General features: G+C 40.2%; 3 protein-coding genes across 3 annotated transcripts; 2 read left to right on the top strand and 1 right to left on the bottom strand.

Annotated features, from left to right (window-relative positions):
- Window positions 1-780: 780 nt before the first annotated feature.
- On the bottom strand, window positions 781-2,992 carry LOC145439642 (protein MIX23-like). Its single transcript, XM_080317156.1, has 4 exons — window positions 2,849-2,992; window positions 2,499-2,624; window positions 1,381-1,527; window positions 781-1,011 (listed from the first exon to the last, which is right to left on the bottom strand). Exons 1-4 carry the CDS (start codon window positions 2,924-2,926, stop codon window positions 907-909), a joined length of 456 nt encoding a protein of 151 aa, XP_080173282.1. The 5' UTR covers window positions 2,927-2,992; the 3' UTR covers window positions 781-906.
- Window positions 2,993-3,576: 584 nt separating this feature from the next.
- Window positions 3,577-13,268, top strand: LOC145439629 (gamma-soluble NSF attachment protein-like). Its single transcript, XM_080317141.1, has 6 exons — window positions 3,577-3,868; window positions 4,009-4,142; window positions 4,627-4,763; window positions 5,133-5,213; window positions 11,693-11,833; window positions 12,334-13,268. Exons 1-6 carry the CDS (start codon window positions 3,714-3,716, stop codon window positions 12,751-12,753), a joined length of 1,068 nt encoding a protein of 355 aa, XP_080173267.1. The 5' UTR covers window positions 3,577-3,713; the 3' UTR covers window positions 12,754-13,268.
- Window positions 13,269-13,580: 312 nt separating this feature from the next.
- LOC145439635 (neuralized-like protein 2) lies at window positions 13,581-15,737 on the top strand. Its single transcript, XM_080317149.1, has 2 exons — window positions 13,581-14,542; window positions 14,915-15,737. The coding sequence occupies exons 1-2, from the start codon at window positions 14,394-14,396 to the stop codon at window positions 15,684-15,686; spliced, it is 921 nt and encodes a 306-aa protein (XP_080173275.1). The 5' UTR covers window positions 13,581-14,393; the 3' UTR covers window positions 15,687-15,737.
- The last annotated feature ends 466 nt before the right edge of the window (window positions 15,738-16,203 follow it).

The following is a 16,203-nucleotide window of genomic DNA, read 5'->3' on the forward strand; positions in this document are numbered from 1 at the left end:
ATGTATTTCATGTCTTTAGTCCAGAAAAGTTTCAAAGGTGGTCTGCTAAAACAGGTCTAAAGCTAAAAAAAGTCAGAGTCCACTTTTCCAGACTAGGACACTCTATGGACTGCTAGATTACGATATGATAAGTAATTGCTAGATTGAGAAACATCAGTTTCAAACGTTTTGATGGGCCACATACATTGTGATGAAATATTTCATATGGGTGACAACGCGGTGTGAATGGAACCACGGAACCCGCTACGTAAATTATATATATACTTTCGTGAAATCATACTGCTCACCCCATATCCACCGCGCGACGAAAATTCTGGGTTTTACTCAACTTTTATGAAAATTAAATGTTGATACTCCGTGAAAAAAGCCCCCGAATTCCTTAAGCTATCCTCCTGATTGGAGGATTAAACTACTTCTACTTGACAAACTGAAAATGGCAAAGAATGAGTAAGTAGATCACAAAATATTATTAAGTAGTGGCAGGAAATTTGATCTACTTGAGTAAGTACCCAAGTAGCGGAAAACTACTTGAGTACTTCGTTACTGACCAACTCTGGGTGAGAGTCTGTTTTGTGCGGGAGCACACAAACTGACCTCATTGTGACCATAATCACACCAATCCTCAACGCCAGGTAGAAGCCCTCAGGCATTGTTTTACTATACTTTGAAGCACCGATAAGGATCCACACTTATCAAAATATTTACCTCAGGACGACATTTGAATGGATAGCGCACACATCTGATGGCTGATGGACATCCTATTGGCTACACCACACACAATCCCAGTAGAAACCCAATTTGTATAAAATTTACTAATCGTAAGTTGTTTGGCATGCAAAAAATGGATCGAGAAAGTCAAATGTCGCCTCAAACAGTGATTCACGAGTCTTCGGACGGACGCAGCAGTCATGATTCTGGTTTATAATAAGTGCGGCAACGTTCGTTGAATGCCGTTTCTGCTCGCTCCCACACAATTTCTTCAACGTTCAGTTCTTGTTGAAACAGGCGAAGCTACAACAGTGCAACATATAGAATAAATAAGGTGATATTTTGAATAAGGTTTGCAAACTATGGATTAAACAAGCCGTCACGAATCCAGATGCAAAGATCCAAGATTGTAATGACTCGATCTGACTGTACTGAGTCATTGCACATGACTCGAGACAGCTAATACAGGCATTTCATTGCAACTTTGTAGAACAGTAAAGTCACGACACATTCGTATTTCGTCTATCCGTTTTGGTACTTGAAAATAGGGTCAGAAACTTAAGAGGAACTTAGTATCTTATGAAAGCGAACCATTCGATATCAGCCTAGCAGAGTTGCACTTGCGACTTGATTACAAATCGCAACCCTGCCTAGATCAAAGTTGTGACTCACATTCCCTTGCTCTTTACGCAAACTTCGTACGGTTTTGTAATTGTCTTGGTCTGCATCGCGTTGTTCCTTCAAGAGTTTGGCCTTCTGCGCGGTAACACTGACACATGCAGCAATATCACTTCGACGTTTATCATGGCCGTCTCTCATCTGAAATGATGAGTAAATTGACTAGGCCTATTCCTAGAAGGAACCTACAGTGGTCCAGTAAGTATACATACAAATGATTGGCGAAGTTGAATCTGATAAAAACTCTCAATTAGCGTTCACTTTCTATTTATTAATACAACTCTTGGAGGTGCAGAACCTCAAATTACAATTTATTAATATATTCATATTGAACAAACCTGAATATTACCACTGGCGCTGACGAGCGCAAGTAAAAAGTAATCATGTTGATTCAACATGAATATATTATTAAATTTACACAACTGTAATTGAGCTCAATCCATGACAAGTAAAGTGATTGCATTTTCACAAATCAGTATTTGCTTGAAAACATGGTTTATTAACCACCTTTATGCTTAAGTCTAAGTTCAGAGTCAATACTCAAATTTCCTTCATACAGAAAAAATATGGTGTTTTGATATTTTGAGTGAGGTGACCACCTCCAAGACAGCTATGATGTTCGGGAACATGATCTACCATGATAATCTATAAACTTCATTTTACAATTTTAGTCAAAAATACTGTGAATGGCCAGAATGGGAAATCTTAATCAACTCATAATGATAAGAATTTCACAGTTCATATAGAAAAACCATTATCCAGCTCACTAAAACCTCTTCAACACCAATGTGTAATTGGTCAGAAAATTATTTCAGAAGCGTTGCAGCATTTAAGACTCATGACCCCCTATGGAATCTCGGTTCATTTTTTTACACAAATCCTGCGTGATGAGCTTTTCTACATAGAATAATTAGGTAATTGAACAGAAAGTTCTGTGTGACATTGCCACCAGCTCACCAATTCCACTCTGGTTCATGACAATTCAGTATGTATAGGCAGCCAACATAGGCAGGACGGTCCGGTCAATGAATGGAAGTCAATAACAATTTTAACTTGCCAAATGCAATTATCTTGCCATGAATTTCAACTTCACAATAAACGAATCAACATACCGACTGGTAGAGGCTTTTACATTGCTTCGTGAAATCGACCTTTCCAGCGAAGTCCTGCGTTGGAAATATTGTATTCAGTTCATGAATAATCCTGTCATCGACTAATCTTCGTTGTTTCAGCTGGTCCTGATAAGTGAACACGACAATTATTTCAACATATCATGAATATATAGATACAGATACATGTATTGATGTATATTATTGAAATTAGACCAGATTTTAAGTTGTGGTCCTCCTGATACATCTTCCGTGACAATTTTTGAGAAGGTTTCAATTTTTCAAATTTTGTCGGTCGATATATATGTTATTTGCAAAAGTCAGAATAGGCATGTGAGCGAAATATGACCTACCATAAACATTTGAATATCCTCACATGCTGCATTGCCGGGAGCCGCCATGTTTAGATCACAATGACACCGCTCGACCATGACGATGTCCGAGAGGCGGCTTTATAACGCGACGTCACACATAAATATCGAAATGATCATCAAGATATGGGATCAAAATATTTTCAGCAAAGACGACATATTCTATTAGGAAAATTAGTGAAATGCTATGAAATTATCCTAGCTTCCACCGTATGATTTTACTACAACACAACAAAACACGGAAGGTTTCGTGCTATTCATATACCTATGGACTTGAGCAAGTCATTCTTGAAATAGCATGGCATGGCATTCCAAGTGCTATTAATTAGTGGTTTTAGCATGATTATGGTTTCATGTTGAATTTCATTTTTTGCTGCCACTATAGAGATTGTAGGATGGAGTGACGACTGATTTAAATGCCTACAATCTCTATACTGCCACTATCGACATTCGATACTGCCAAAATAATGATGCAAGTGGTAGAAAGGCCACCTAGCTGATGCGAATTTTCGTTGGCTGAATGGTTATATGCAATAAAATGGGCATCTCTGCGTATGTTTGTTTAGTACGGATGTGATTTGGGAGTGGATTTGAGAATTTACTTTAATTATCAGTGAATTAAACAACAATTTTATTGCTATTTTAATATTTGTCATCTAATTTTTCCGCTTGAGAAATTCTGTGTTATATTTGCGCAGAAAAGAAAACACAAGTTATTTGCCAGAGGTGGCCCAGTTGTTAATCACGCGACGGGCATTACTGCAATATATTTCTGTGTTCATTGTGGTTCCATTAGTATTTTTAACTGCGCAGACATTGATATACTTAGAATACACTTGATGTGGAAATGACGGACCGCAAGGCTCAGAAGCTTGCCGAAGGACAGCAGCAGTTATTAGCTGCAGAAAAGCACTTGAAAACTGGATTTTTCAAGTGGAGACCGGACTACGACAGCGCAGCAGTATGTTACCAAAATGCGGCTTTAGCTTTCAAACTGGCAAAGTAAATACATTGTAATATCCCCATTGTGTATATAGATTTATATTTATCATCCAAAAACAATTAACCGAGGATGGATTTAATAGCAGAGTATGAAAAGTATCACATCATCAGTCAAAGCCTGTAATTCTTCCACTTTACAGGGAACCTGAGAAGTCAAAGGATGCTTATGAGAAACTAGCGGATGCCCATTACAGACTTGGGGCTCGATTCCATGCCGCAAAGGCATATGAAGAAGCAGGAAATGCGTGCAAAGAACTCAATGCTCATAATCTGGGTATGTGTGGGCTACGGTACATAATTTCATATAGTGTAATACAACCGAATTTAATGTATTTGATCTGCCACTCACCAAACAGGCCTACATATAACCCTCCTTCTTTCTGTATTTACCTATTTTATATCATCTCAATGTATTGGAAATGGAAAGTGATGTATATCATAGATTAGTTTTTTTAGTGAGATTTTTCTTACAGGATAATATTAAAACTAAATGTAACATCACCATGTAAACTGGTAGGCTAACCATCCAGGTTAACACGAGTGCACAATGCAATGTGATTGAAAGGAAATCGATTCTTAAATAAGTGAATAAGTGATTGTTCTAAATTATCTTGTTCAATGTTCAGACATCTTTCAATTCAATTATTATCTCATGTGCCCCGAATTGTCAGATTTTTATCATCGGTTTTTTTTTCATTTACTTGGGCGTGCAGCATGTGTCTTGTTAGACCTAAACCACGTCTTTTTCTTGTTCAAAGCACTTGGATTTTACGATCGTGCCTCTGACATGTATCTGGAAAACGGCACGCCGGACACTGCAGCACTCTGCCTTGAACGTGCAGGCAAATCTGTTGAACTAATAAATTATGAATGGGCTATTCAGATGTACAGGAAGGTGTGTTATGCCGGAGGCTTTCACTTTAGAAGTTTTCTTGCGATTTACTGTTATCACATCTATGCATTTTCACAAGTGTAGGCTATGCCTCCAAACAGAAAAAAATATATACACGACAGAATTGAGTAGGCTAGTCAAACTATCATCAGCATTGTAAATAATGTAAATTTCTAAGATACCGTACGTTAATCTTTACATTGATTGGGTCGTAGGGATGCTTATTCTACAGCAGCCAACCCTACCTGAAATACCATGCATCGTTATATGTCATTCAGGTTTGCTAGGCTATCGTTACAAAGATATTAGAAGGTGTCGGTCTCTGAGAATAATGTGACTGATGCGTCTGTGCATTTTTTTCATGTCCAACAGGCGGCAGAAATTTGTGAAAATGAAGAAGATTCCAAACACCGTCAAGCTGCAGAATACATTGATAGAGTGGCAAGACTTCAGGTTACTTGAATTATATCGTGTAGCAATGTCCATAGTATGACCATTAGGGTTGTTCAAAATTTGGAAAATGATTGGAATTCTGCGTGTCCATCGCTTATTCTGTAGATTATTGTTAAAAAACAATAATGGGCTTGAAAGAAGCTCGCAGGAAAGCCGCTAACATTTGTCTAAATGCGTTTGAAAGTAGCCGTCGGCGAGTGGGCGGGGAATCGATGAAGTGGGCGGGCAAAGAGAAGCCATTAATCCTGATTGGTTGAAGCCGGTAATAATAAGCTAATGATTGGCTGAAAGACCGACTTTGTGAACATTGCTGGTAACGATTTTTGCGTGCTGTTGTGCAGTCGTTTCTGTTGGTGGCATTACAGACATGATATATTGCCTTTGTTAATGTTGTCACCAAGAGTCCATAGTACAACATCGCAACCGCCTAAGATAATATCTACCTGCAGAAAGTGCTATGTATTGCACAGGTGCTCTCGCTAGTTGAGATACAAATAAACTAGATGCATGCATATTGCTACCTTTCCAAAAGTTACTGACAGTGAGTGAAACTCAAAAATTTACCACCAGGAGTCAACATTTCAGTAGTACTTGTTATGACTGGTCGACGTCTCACCCATAAACAAACGCATATTACACTTTTTATTCACAATTGAATGAAGGCGAAAAGCACTATTTACAAAAGACATTAAAAAAGTACGTTGCAGATCAGTGTTGCATTGTCAGGCACAAGTTGCAGATTACAGGCTTTTGATTAGAGTTGACTTACTGCTGTCTCCAACTGTCTTCCTATGCTGTTCCACAGCTTGAAGCAGACTGTCTCTTTGTTGGTCATTGTCAGTCAAGATTGCAGCATAGTCTGTGCTTAGCTTTACACCTCGTTCTGCGGCATCATTAACGACTTTGACAGAACTGATGTAGGAGCTCATTCTGGTGTAGGAATCTGATAAGTGCCAAACATCAACCGGTTGAGCTAGCCACGCCCCAGAGCATTCAAAAACATCAAATATGTACCACGACTGTGGCCCAATAAAATCAGACAAAGTAGTGTCCTTGTTGATGCGTACAGTTGCATTCAACGAGGGCGGGCCTCTCCTGAAACTTGAAGTTCGCTCTACCTGTAGGAGCGTCTTTGCCATATTTTCTCGGGTTTCATTGCTTTCACTCGGCGAAAACAAGGCATATACAGCGGTTTCCTCCACGATATACCAATCATGCTTTAAAAGCTTTTGTGAAGCAGCTTTGGAAACTTGTTCATCATGTTCCTTGTGACTCAACATGTCCTGGATGAATCTCAAGTCATTACCAGCTGCATCACGACCGATGCTGGAAGCAACCCAGGCAGGAATATAGAAGAGAACTAAAAATAAATTGAAGCGATGCAGCAGTTCCACTTCTTCAGATTTGTAATGTAACTGATCAGCCCACATGAACATCTTCTGAGCATACAGAATTGTGCCCATCCACCTTGCATGGTGTGTTGCACCAGGTTTTTGATGATGTATATCTCCATCTGCACCGAGAAGAGCAAGAGCATTAGTCACACATTGTTTGTAGTCATCCCGTGTGAAGAAATCTTTACTGGCGAGTAGTAGCTTGAAGTTCTCAACTGTCATTGCTGCTCGTTCTTCAAAGCATATAGGAATAGTCAGAGTCTTGAATTGCTGTTTTCTGTCAAGACTGCTCCAGCTCTTCTTAAGGTGGGCAAACCATCTGTCCTCTGGTCCGGTTGTTGCTTTTCCAAATAAACATTTCCAAACGTCTTTGACTACTAGCTCATACACATGGTGCCGACACGCATGGTAAAAAACCTTCTTTCCTAGAAGGTCCTTAAGGATCTTCGCTGCACCCTTCTTCCAGCCGCTGTTGCTTGCTGTGGTGTCAAAAACCAAAGCTGTTACAGCATCTTGTATATCCCACTTTTTAATTATGTCGAAAGTAGTTTCAGCTTGTGTCTGACCTGCTGCATTTTGTATCTTCTGAATTCCAAGTAGTTTTCCTTCCGAATATTGAGGTTGACAAGATAGAACAATTGACAAAGCTTCATATCGATTTCCTAAGCTATCCTCTGTGAGCTTTCCATCCCAATGAATGGCAACATGCTGTGGTCTATTTTCGGCAAATTTTTCCAAAATGTCCTGAGATATTTCCAGGCGATTTGTTTCCCTGGCTCTCTTCGTTGAAGATCTTGACAGGGAGAACATGGCTATATCTTCCCCACAAGCCTTAATAAATGCTCCCATCAGCATCGTTGTCAGTTACTTGCAATCGATCCAGAGCTTGGGAAACATGCGTATTTTTCATAATATTTTTAGGTGCCATCAGTTTAATGGATTGGGTCGAGGTGCCAAGTCCAACATCAGCATCATAGTCAGAACTTGAACTCAAACTGTCACCCTCTTTTGAAGATGACGATGATGCTAAAACAACATAGTCAGAACTTGTGTCGTGTGAAACGTTTTCAACAGTTTGATCTGCAATGGCTGCTGTTTTCTTTTTGAGGTCTTTAGCCAGAATTTTGTCTCTTCCCAACATTATTGACTGGCGAGATTGCCGTTGATCTTCATAAAATGCAATGTCTTCAAGCTTTCTTTCATGTGATAGATAAAAGTCATTTTTCATTGTTGTTATGGCATCTCTACTTCCAATATCCCACAGCTTGTCCAAATCATCAGTGAATTTTCTCCTCTTACCCTTGGGATCACTTTCCTGTTTTGGATTCTTCTTCAGATCACGCCATCTTTCGTGCAGGTTTTGAAGTGATCGCACCACATGTGATTTCTGCATTGTCACAATTCTCGCCATTTTCCACACTGTCATTACATCATCCACCATCACAGTACATAGTTCATGAGTAGGGGTTGACTGAGGACAATGCTCTTTCAGATGCAGCAAGTAACTCATTACTTCTCGTATAGTAGGTAATCTCGAGCCACAGATGTAATCGCAAGTATATCCGACCAAGTACTGCTCAGATTTGGATCTTGTTCTTCGCTGCGGCATGTGTGCAATCTTTCGCCGTTTTGCCTCTGCCATGACTGCACTATTGTTGCTCCAAAGCATAAACTACTGCTATCGACTGTGAAGCATTCAAAGAACACGTGTTACAGTACTACTAATGACTCATCAACACACAACGCGCTTGTACAGAACCACAACCGCTACTAACAGACTCTACCTCAGCAAAACAGACTTTCAATTTAGTAAAGCGAAGCTCCCGAATCCGAGTCAGCTGTTGCAGTAATCAGTGAAGCTTAGCCGATTACCCAATCAAGAACCGTGGTTTCGTGATTGCCCGCCTCTGCTGTCGGTTGCCCGCCCACTCTTCAACAACGACTTTCAAACGCATTTAGACAAATGTTAGCGGCTTTCCTGGGAGCTTCTTTCAAGCCCATTATTGTTTTTTAACAATAATCTAAAGCAGAGGTCTCAAACTCAAATGTGCTCGCGGGCCAATTTCCTATTTTTGATGGCGCCGCGGGCCGCACCTCCAATAATAGGGGAATTCAATGTATTTCAAAGTAGGCCTTATTTCCGGGTTTCGAGCATAGGTCTACTCCTGATAACTAGGCTATATTGACATGTCATTACGGAAGTCAAATAGAATCAGCGTTTCATTTTACCTTCGAATGTTGGAACAGATCAATAAGAACTTGAACACAATGGATCTGTGCAATAACAATAGAAATGTGCAATCGCCGAAGAATCCGTTCGTTACAGCTGTGAAGCGTAGGCTACTAGTTAATACTCGCCACTTAAATTGGCGACAATAACATATATAAAGATACCCAAGATGACACGGGATGTAACCAACTATATCAAAGGGGCAACATAATGCCAATTTCGGTTGCCATACCTATATGCTTAGATATCTAAATATGCTACGCAACGCAAGCTACGGCCTTTTGATATTTTACTATTTCTCCTACCAGTTTGATAGTTTGATCGTAGTGTCCTATATGGTGTGGACACAAGCAAATCTCACGGGCCCAGTGGTGGCTTTTGGGGTGGGCGAGGTAGGCGGTCGTCCGGGGCCCCCTGGTCGAAGCCCCCCTCCCCCATATTTCGATGATGCGCTTTTTTGAAGGATAATAACGAATAAACATGGAAATCCGTGTACCAAGCAAGAATATGATTCCGTACAGATGTGCCAATCATCATCAAATCTCTGCATTTGTTAGAAAAGTCCAGTATCCCGATAATCATCACGTCTCTGCATGCGGTAGAATTACTTAGTTTTGATGTAGTCTATCCTTGCACACATGCAATAATAGACATGGCCGAATCCAGCACTTGACCGAACCTTACCGTGGTGAAAGATAGATAAGAATAAGAGATGCGAAAGGGGGTCTGGGGGTCTCCGACCCCCAGAAGTTACGGTTAGATGCTTATAGGGGCCCCCCGGTAAGTCTCGCCCAGACCCCCCGTTCGTAGGGCCACCACGCTCAGTGAAATTGGTCTTTATTGACACACTTTCCATTTGGTCAAAGGCAATTTGACGGTAATTTTTGACCAGCTTTTCCTGCATTAGCCTAAATTTGATAAAATGGGTATCAATGGAATGCTACCACGGTACTGATTGCGAAATTATCAATTTTATTCTGTTCGTGGCCCTGGAAATCGCCAAAATAAGCCTCAAATGTTGCATTGTAAGTGAGTTTGATATTGTGACGCAACCATGCCGTCTGAGCAGCTCAGGAGCAAATGCGCACGAGCGTGTGAGTGCTCAATCGGCTGCGTAACAATGGCCAATACGCTTGCATCTTGCAGTGCTCCTCGCCTGCTCCCAGACGTCATTGCAGCATCACAATACCAAACTCACATACAATGCAACATTCGAGGCTTATTTTGGGGAGTTCCAGGACCACGAACAGAATTAATTTATATTTTCGCAATCAGTACCGCGGTAGCTTTCGATTGATACCCGTTTTATAAAATTTAGGCTAATGCAGGACAAGCCGGACAAAAATTACCGTCAAATTGCCTTCGACCAAATGGAAAGTGTGACGTAAACCAATTTCACTAAGCCGTGAGATTTGCTTGTGTCCACACCATATAGGACACCATGGTTTGTTGCGTCCGTGGTTGTACCAAGTCACGGCATTCCGAGTCACAAAAGTCCTTCTCTGATTGTAACGTTTGACGTGACGAGTACGGGTACGAGTGATTCTACAGAGGGTCGCGCTCAAGTCCAAATCACAATTTTCAGTCACGAATCATCAACGGGTCATGTTTTACCATATTAAACAAGTAATGTCACGTAATAGTTGATCTTGCACTGAGTGGTAACTGAGTGGAAACTGATGTATTAGTGAAGTTTGAGTAGTTTCAGGCTTCTGGAATAGTTTTAGAGCGAATTTTAAGTTCTCAAAAATTGGTAGTAAAATATTGTCGAATACTATGAAATCCAAAATGCCGTCGCGGGCCGCACAAAATGGTCTCGCGGGCCGCATGCGGCCCGCGGGCCGCGTGTTTGAGACCTCTGATCTAAAGGATAAGCGATGGACACGCAGAATTCCAAACATTTTCCAAATTTTGAACAACCCTAATGACCATGCACAGGGTTGTAACCAAGTCATAAAGCTCCGAGTCACAAGTCAATCTCAGTTTTATAGTTTTGACTCGAGTCAAGTCGAGTCATTTTCAATTCACCACCGAGTCAAGTCGAGTCCAAGTCATCGAACAGAGGTTCGAGTCCGAGTCATGGTGTTATGACTCGAGTCCGATTCCAAGTCATTGTGTTGACTTCTCAGTTTCCAATTAAAGTTAAGTTAAACCCACTTTTATAACTCTGTTTGGTGATATCGAATGGTTCGCATTTATAAAATACTAATTTTCCTCATTTTTAACAGTTTCCTGTCGCATTTTCAAATACCCGTACCAATACACAAAATCCCAATAGGGTGGTTACTTTACTTGTTCTTCGAAATTACAATGAAATGTCGGTCTTGGCCGTCTGAGTCTCGAGTCATATGACTTGGTTACGGTTCACTTTGAAACAATCTGACAAACATAGTCATGACCACGATATTGCCGAAAAAAATGATCATATTTCAAAATCTTGATTTTGTCAAAATTTGAAGAATATGTATAAAAATTTGACAAATGAACGCAAGCTACTTTGATTCCACTGCCACAATATATGTGCATCCGTTAGCTTTTTCTCTTTTTTTCCGGAGAGTTATCCTTTTTCTTGAATCTCTCAATTTCATCAGCAACTAAACTAAATCTGAAAGACCAGTGGAGAAGTAGCCAGCAATGTATGGCTCGTCTCAACAATTAATTTGAAAGTATTGCTTTTTCATGTTTTCATGGTGAGACAAATTCAATAAACGATCTCTCGTTCTGTCAATATATATAAGAGGTGCAGTATTTTACCGATCAAATAGAAAGTGTACTGTTCAACCAAGCCACACTGTCTGGGGAACTTTACTACATACATGTAATGTTTTCAGTGTAGCTTCACCTTTCTATTTCAGGTTCAGAATAATAAATTGACCGATGCGGTTCAGAGTATAACGAAGCAATGCAAGCTGTACTCGCAGATCGAGAAAGGACAGGACAACATTCCGCGGTTAACGTGCAACTTGGTGCTTGTGCATTTGCACATCGGCGACCCGGTGAGAACGATGTTTCATGCTGGTGACGTCATATTTTGTGATACAATTGTTTATATACAACGTTCATTCCAATTCTCTCTTGGTTGCTGACGATTACCCCTGACGAATGTCAGCGAAAAATATTCGGGTGCATTTCAATTTGAATATACTATTCAATTGTAGGCCCTATATTGAAGTTCTGTACCTCCAAGAAGCTGTTCCAAAAACTTTGCGTCTACTGGTTGAAATCGAGCCAAACTTGTTGTGCATCGTTTTTTTCGGTCAACCTATCAATTTCGTGGGGTAGTCAGTAGAATTTGAAAAATATTCATCTTTATTGTATCAAATAAATCCAAAATTTTGTACTAGAATAACTTTGCTTCCACTGTTTGGAATTGAGTCAAAATTGGTGTGCAGCATTCTTTTCGGTAACCTAACAATTTTATCTAGTAACCAGTAAATTTTGGGGAAAGAGTGTTGTTTTTGAACTGCCCTCCTATATGTATCGTTTCAATCTGCAGGTTTCCGCTGAACAAGCGATATATGCCGCCACTGATTACGCCGACTCTTTCGACGGTACTGAAGAGCAGGACGCGTTAACCAGATTAGTAGAAGCCTACAATGACGAAGAACAAGACAAACTGTTGCAAGTCACGCACACGCCTATGTTCAAATTCATGGACAACGTCTACGCCAAACTGGCTAGGTCGTTGTCAGTACCAGGCTGTTCTACTTCCAAGCCTACCACCGCTGTAGGCATAAAACAGCATAAAGTTGCCCCCACGGCTGAAATAGTAGGCCAGATGCAGAAAGAGGTGGATAATATGGCAGATAAAATGTCTAGTTTGGCTGCTTCCGCACCGGATATTGGGGGGAATGTGTCCGCCGATAAGTCGCCGCAAGAAAATCAGTGTGTTGATGACGATATTGATTTAACCTGATAGTGGAATTATTATGTTGTTTTATTTTTTTGACTCGTATTATTGTTAGTTTACGCTGATTTCAAAACCAATCGATTTCCATAGGATATGCGTTTTCCTTTGGAAAGCTCACCCGGATATGGGTTCTGTGTTTTACATAAAAGTTAGTTTACCGAAATTGGAAGCAGCTGATTTTGAAATATTTACTGGAAGTGCTCGTACAAATCGAAATTCTAATCCAACTCAATTGTTATGTGTGAAATTTTATAATTATTTTCGCGAAGTATATTAGATATAACTGCACTTGATGGCAAGTCTGTTGTTTCTGGCGTTTCGATCTCTTAGGCGTGGGTACGCCTATTCATATATGTTAGCATGGTGATGTGGCTGATATATATTTTATGAGAGATAAATCTTTCGTAAATTGGCATTGGAATATCACTAGTGCTATTGGTGCTGGTGTCGTAGTGTAGATCGAAGTATTGATCGTATCGTGCAATCCCGACTCAACAGAATACAGATAGTATGCAGCTGTATTACTGCGTCTGCGTGTTACCTATTTTGAGGCCTGTGTAGTCAGTCTGATAGTAGTGAGTTAGTGCATACTGCATAATATCCATATGCATCAGGGATATCCAGAACTCCAGTTCTTGATATCCCAGGTACACATGTACTGGAAGCGCGTCGGTATTTATGAAGTCATATCTGGGAGCCATCAGCTTTGTGAATCTGAAGTAATAGACGAAGTGGCAAGTGCTGCGTTACTGAGACAGCAGGATTGAATAGTAACTTCATACTAAAATATTTTCGACGTGTGCTATCCGAAAATCTTTGGGTTTATTTCGACATAAAGATATTGGTCGATTGTATATTTCAGTTCTTTACCTCCAATAGTCTGACCTAACGTAGACGTAAATTCCCGAGAGCGTAGGTAGGAACAGTAACGTTGATCAGCTGCTGTCGCCAAGAGGTGATAAAAACCATCATGCTTACATGGATACGTCGTTCTAGTCATGACTGAGATTGAGAGGTAGTCGACAGCCAGCCTAACGCTACAGCATAGGCATAACAGTAAATTGCGTTGGGCAATTTGTGTCTAGTTGGGATAGAAGAATAGCAGGCTTATATCATGACCTCCGCGACGTTCAAAATTAAGCCTTAAATAAAGTATCGGAGACGCAGAAAGACTATAGGCTACTTCCAGTGATATATAGTTATAAGCGACATTTGTATCTGTTTTGTGCGACGAATATATTCACTATATAGTATTCCCTCGGGTTGTTCGAAAAGATGAATATAATAGCCTTAGTCTACTAGGTACATCTACATCTACAATGACTGCACTGCGGTGATTTAAAGCATAATCTGATAGTTCTTGAGTTGACGGCCAGAATGCAAAATTTGTGTTCACTGATAAGAATCTCCATGTAACGACCATAGGTTAATTTGTATTCAGAGGTTTTATTACAAATCATTAACAAATAGCACTGCGACGGGGAGATCCGCAGTAAAACGAAGTATTCAACGAACAATAAGGACTTAAATCCCTACTTCGCTACATTGGCGATTGTTCCACCTTCTTTGAAATCTACTTCTACTGAGGTCAAATTGACTATACATCATATATGCTTTGCAGTGTCGGCGTATCATAATTCTAAACAATGGGGGAGGATATTAGGAATATATGGAATGGATTAGGTACAACTGGTTCTTACCGGTTCCACGAGAAAAAGGGAGAGAATCTGCGTTTTAACAGAAATAGGACTTCTACTCGCAGAATAGCTGGGTTTTCACACGGATTATGCTTCAGGTAAATATAGACAGTGAAGTGCAGATATTCTTAAGAACATTGCATATCGGCAATCGTTGTCGCGTTGATACACAATGTTCTTTCCACTTCTCTACTAGTTGCTGACGTTTAGGCTACCCATGACGAGTGTCAGCCGAAAATATTCGGGTTCATTTCAATATGAATAATGAATAGGCTATACTATTTGATTGTTCGATTACTCATCTTGAAGTTTTAAAGCTTAACAAGATATATTTGTCTATTTTACGTGTATTTCTGTAGTAAATAATGATATCGTAGAACAATGGCGAGAAACAGACTCATGGTAGATAAATTTATATTTACTTCCTTCCAACAAGGCTCACTAAATGTATAGTTTCACTCTATTTTCAGTCACTGTCCAATACTTCCCGGACAACTATTTTTGATTGAGATTACCGATTCACAGGACGGGTGGTCGGGACACCTTCGCGTCGGAGTGACCCAATGTAATCCATCAGAGTTCGATACGGTACCGGAGATGGCGATACCGGACATGACAGATTCGACATCAACAGGCACCTACGTGAATAATGGAGATCGTAACTTTGCAAAACAAACTTTCGCAGTGGCTATAACAAAGTTTCACAATCGCATTCGATCGCAATACAAGGAAATACAAGCTATAAACCAGGAAGATACATCCTCAGATCATGTCGCGTCATTTTCCAATCAGAAAATTATCCTCGAAAAACTATACTTTTTCGGTAGGAAAGAACTATCCTTCAATTCTTCTGGAGTAAGGTTTCCTGATTTTGGACAATCTACATTCACCGGCAGTCGTATCGGTATTGTATTAGTTCCATGTGACGAGACATACAGTGAGCCATACGCTCTTGGAGACATCACAACATCAATACCGGTGTGCAACAAGTGTAACATGCATGTAGTAATAAACGGAGAAGACCAAGGGCCTTCTGTGCGTGGAATATCTTTAAAACAACCTCTTTATGCGCTGGTCGACGTGTACAGTACGACAACACGAGTGACACTGGTGAACATACCGCATTTAGGCAGTCTTAAAGATTTATGTCGAGATGTAATCAGAAGACGGATACCTACGAATGCATTGTGCCTGAAATTACCTTTACCTACAACGTTAATACATTTATGTCAATATCAATGAATTTCATTTGGAATAGGTCAATGATAATAAATATATTGATCAATTTGTAAATGCATGGTGACGGTGACGATCGCCCACTCTCAAGATGGAAAAACAGGTGGTCCTGAACAATGTTTCCTCTAATTTTTCACGAGTCTGCTCAAATTCACCAACTCACATGGACTAGAGGGCGTAGCATAGGGTTGCCACGGCTGGACTCCCGGTTTAGCCTACCCGCATGTTTTTCGGATGTGTGTGGTGTTATTGACGAAAAAACTTCATAACTTCGGCTCGACCCACGAAGGCCACGAATTACCCTGTTTTTACGATAATATCTGGTGTTGACGAGAAAAAATATTTCCCCGAATTTTGCGAAACGTTCTGACGTTCTCTGTGACGGACTCGAGTTTTTTTTAACGCATTTTTATACATTTTCTACAAAAAAGATATGGTGTGTCGCTTCGTCTGATTGCGAATTACTGATTACAATTTAGTGATGTACAATGTACATTTATGCATCTGAAATGGACATTTTTTT

This window comes from Botryllus schlosseri, chromosome 5 (genome assembly GCF_051294905.1).
Source record: "Botryllus schlosseri isolate E-star chromosome 5, Bs_hap1, whole genome shotgun sequence".
NCBI lineage: Eukaryota > Metazoa > Chordata > Ascidiacea > Stolidobranchia > Styelidae > Botryllus > Botryllus schlosseri.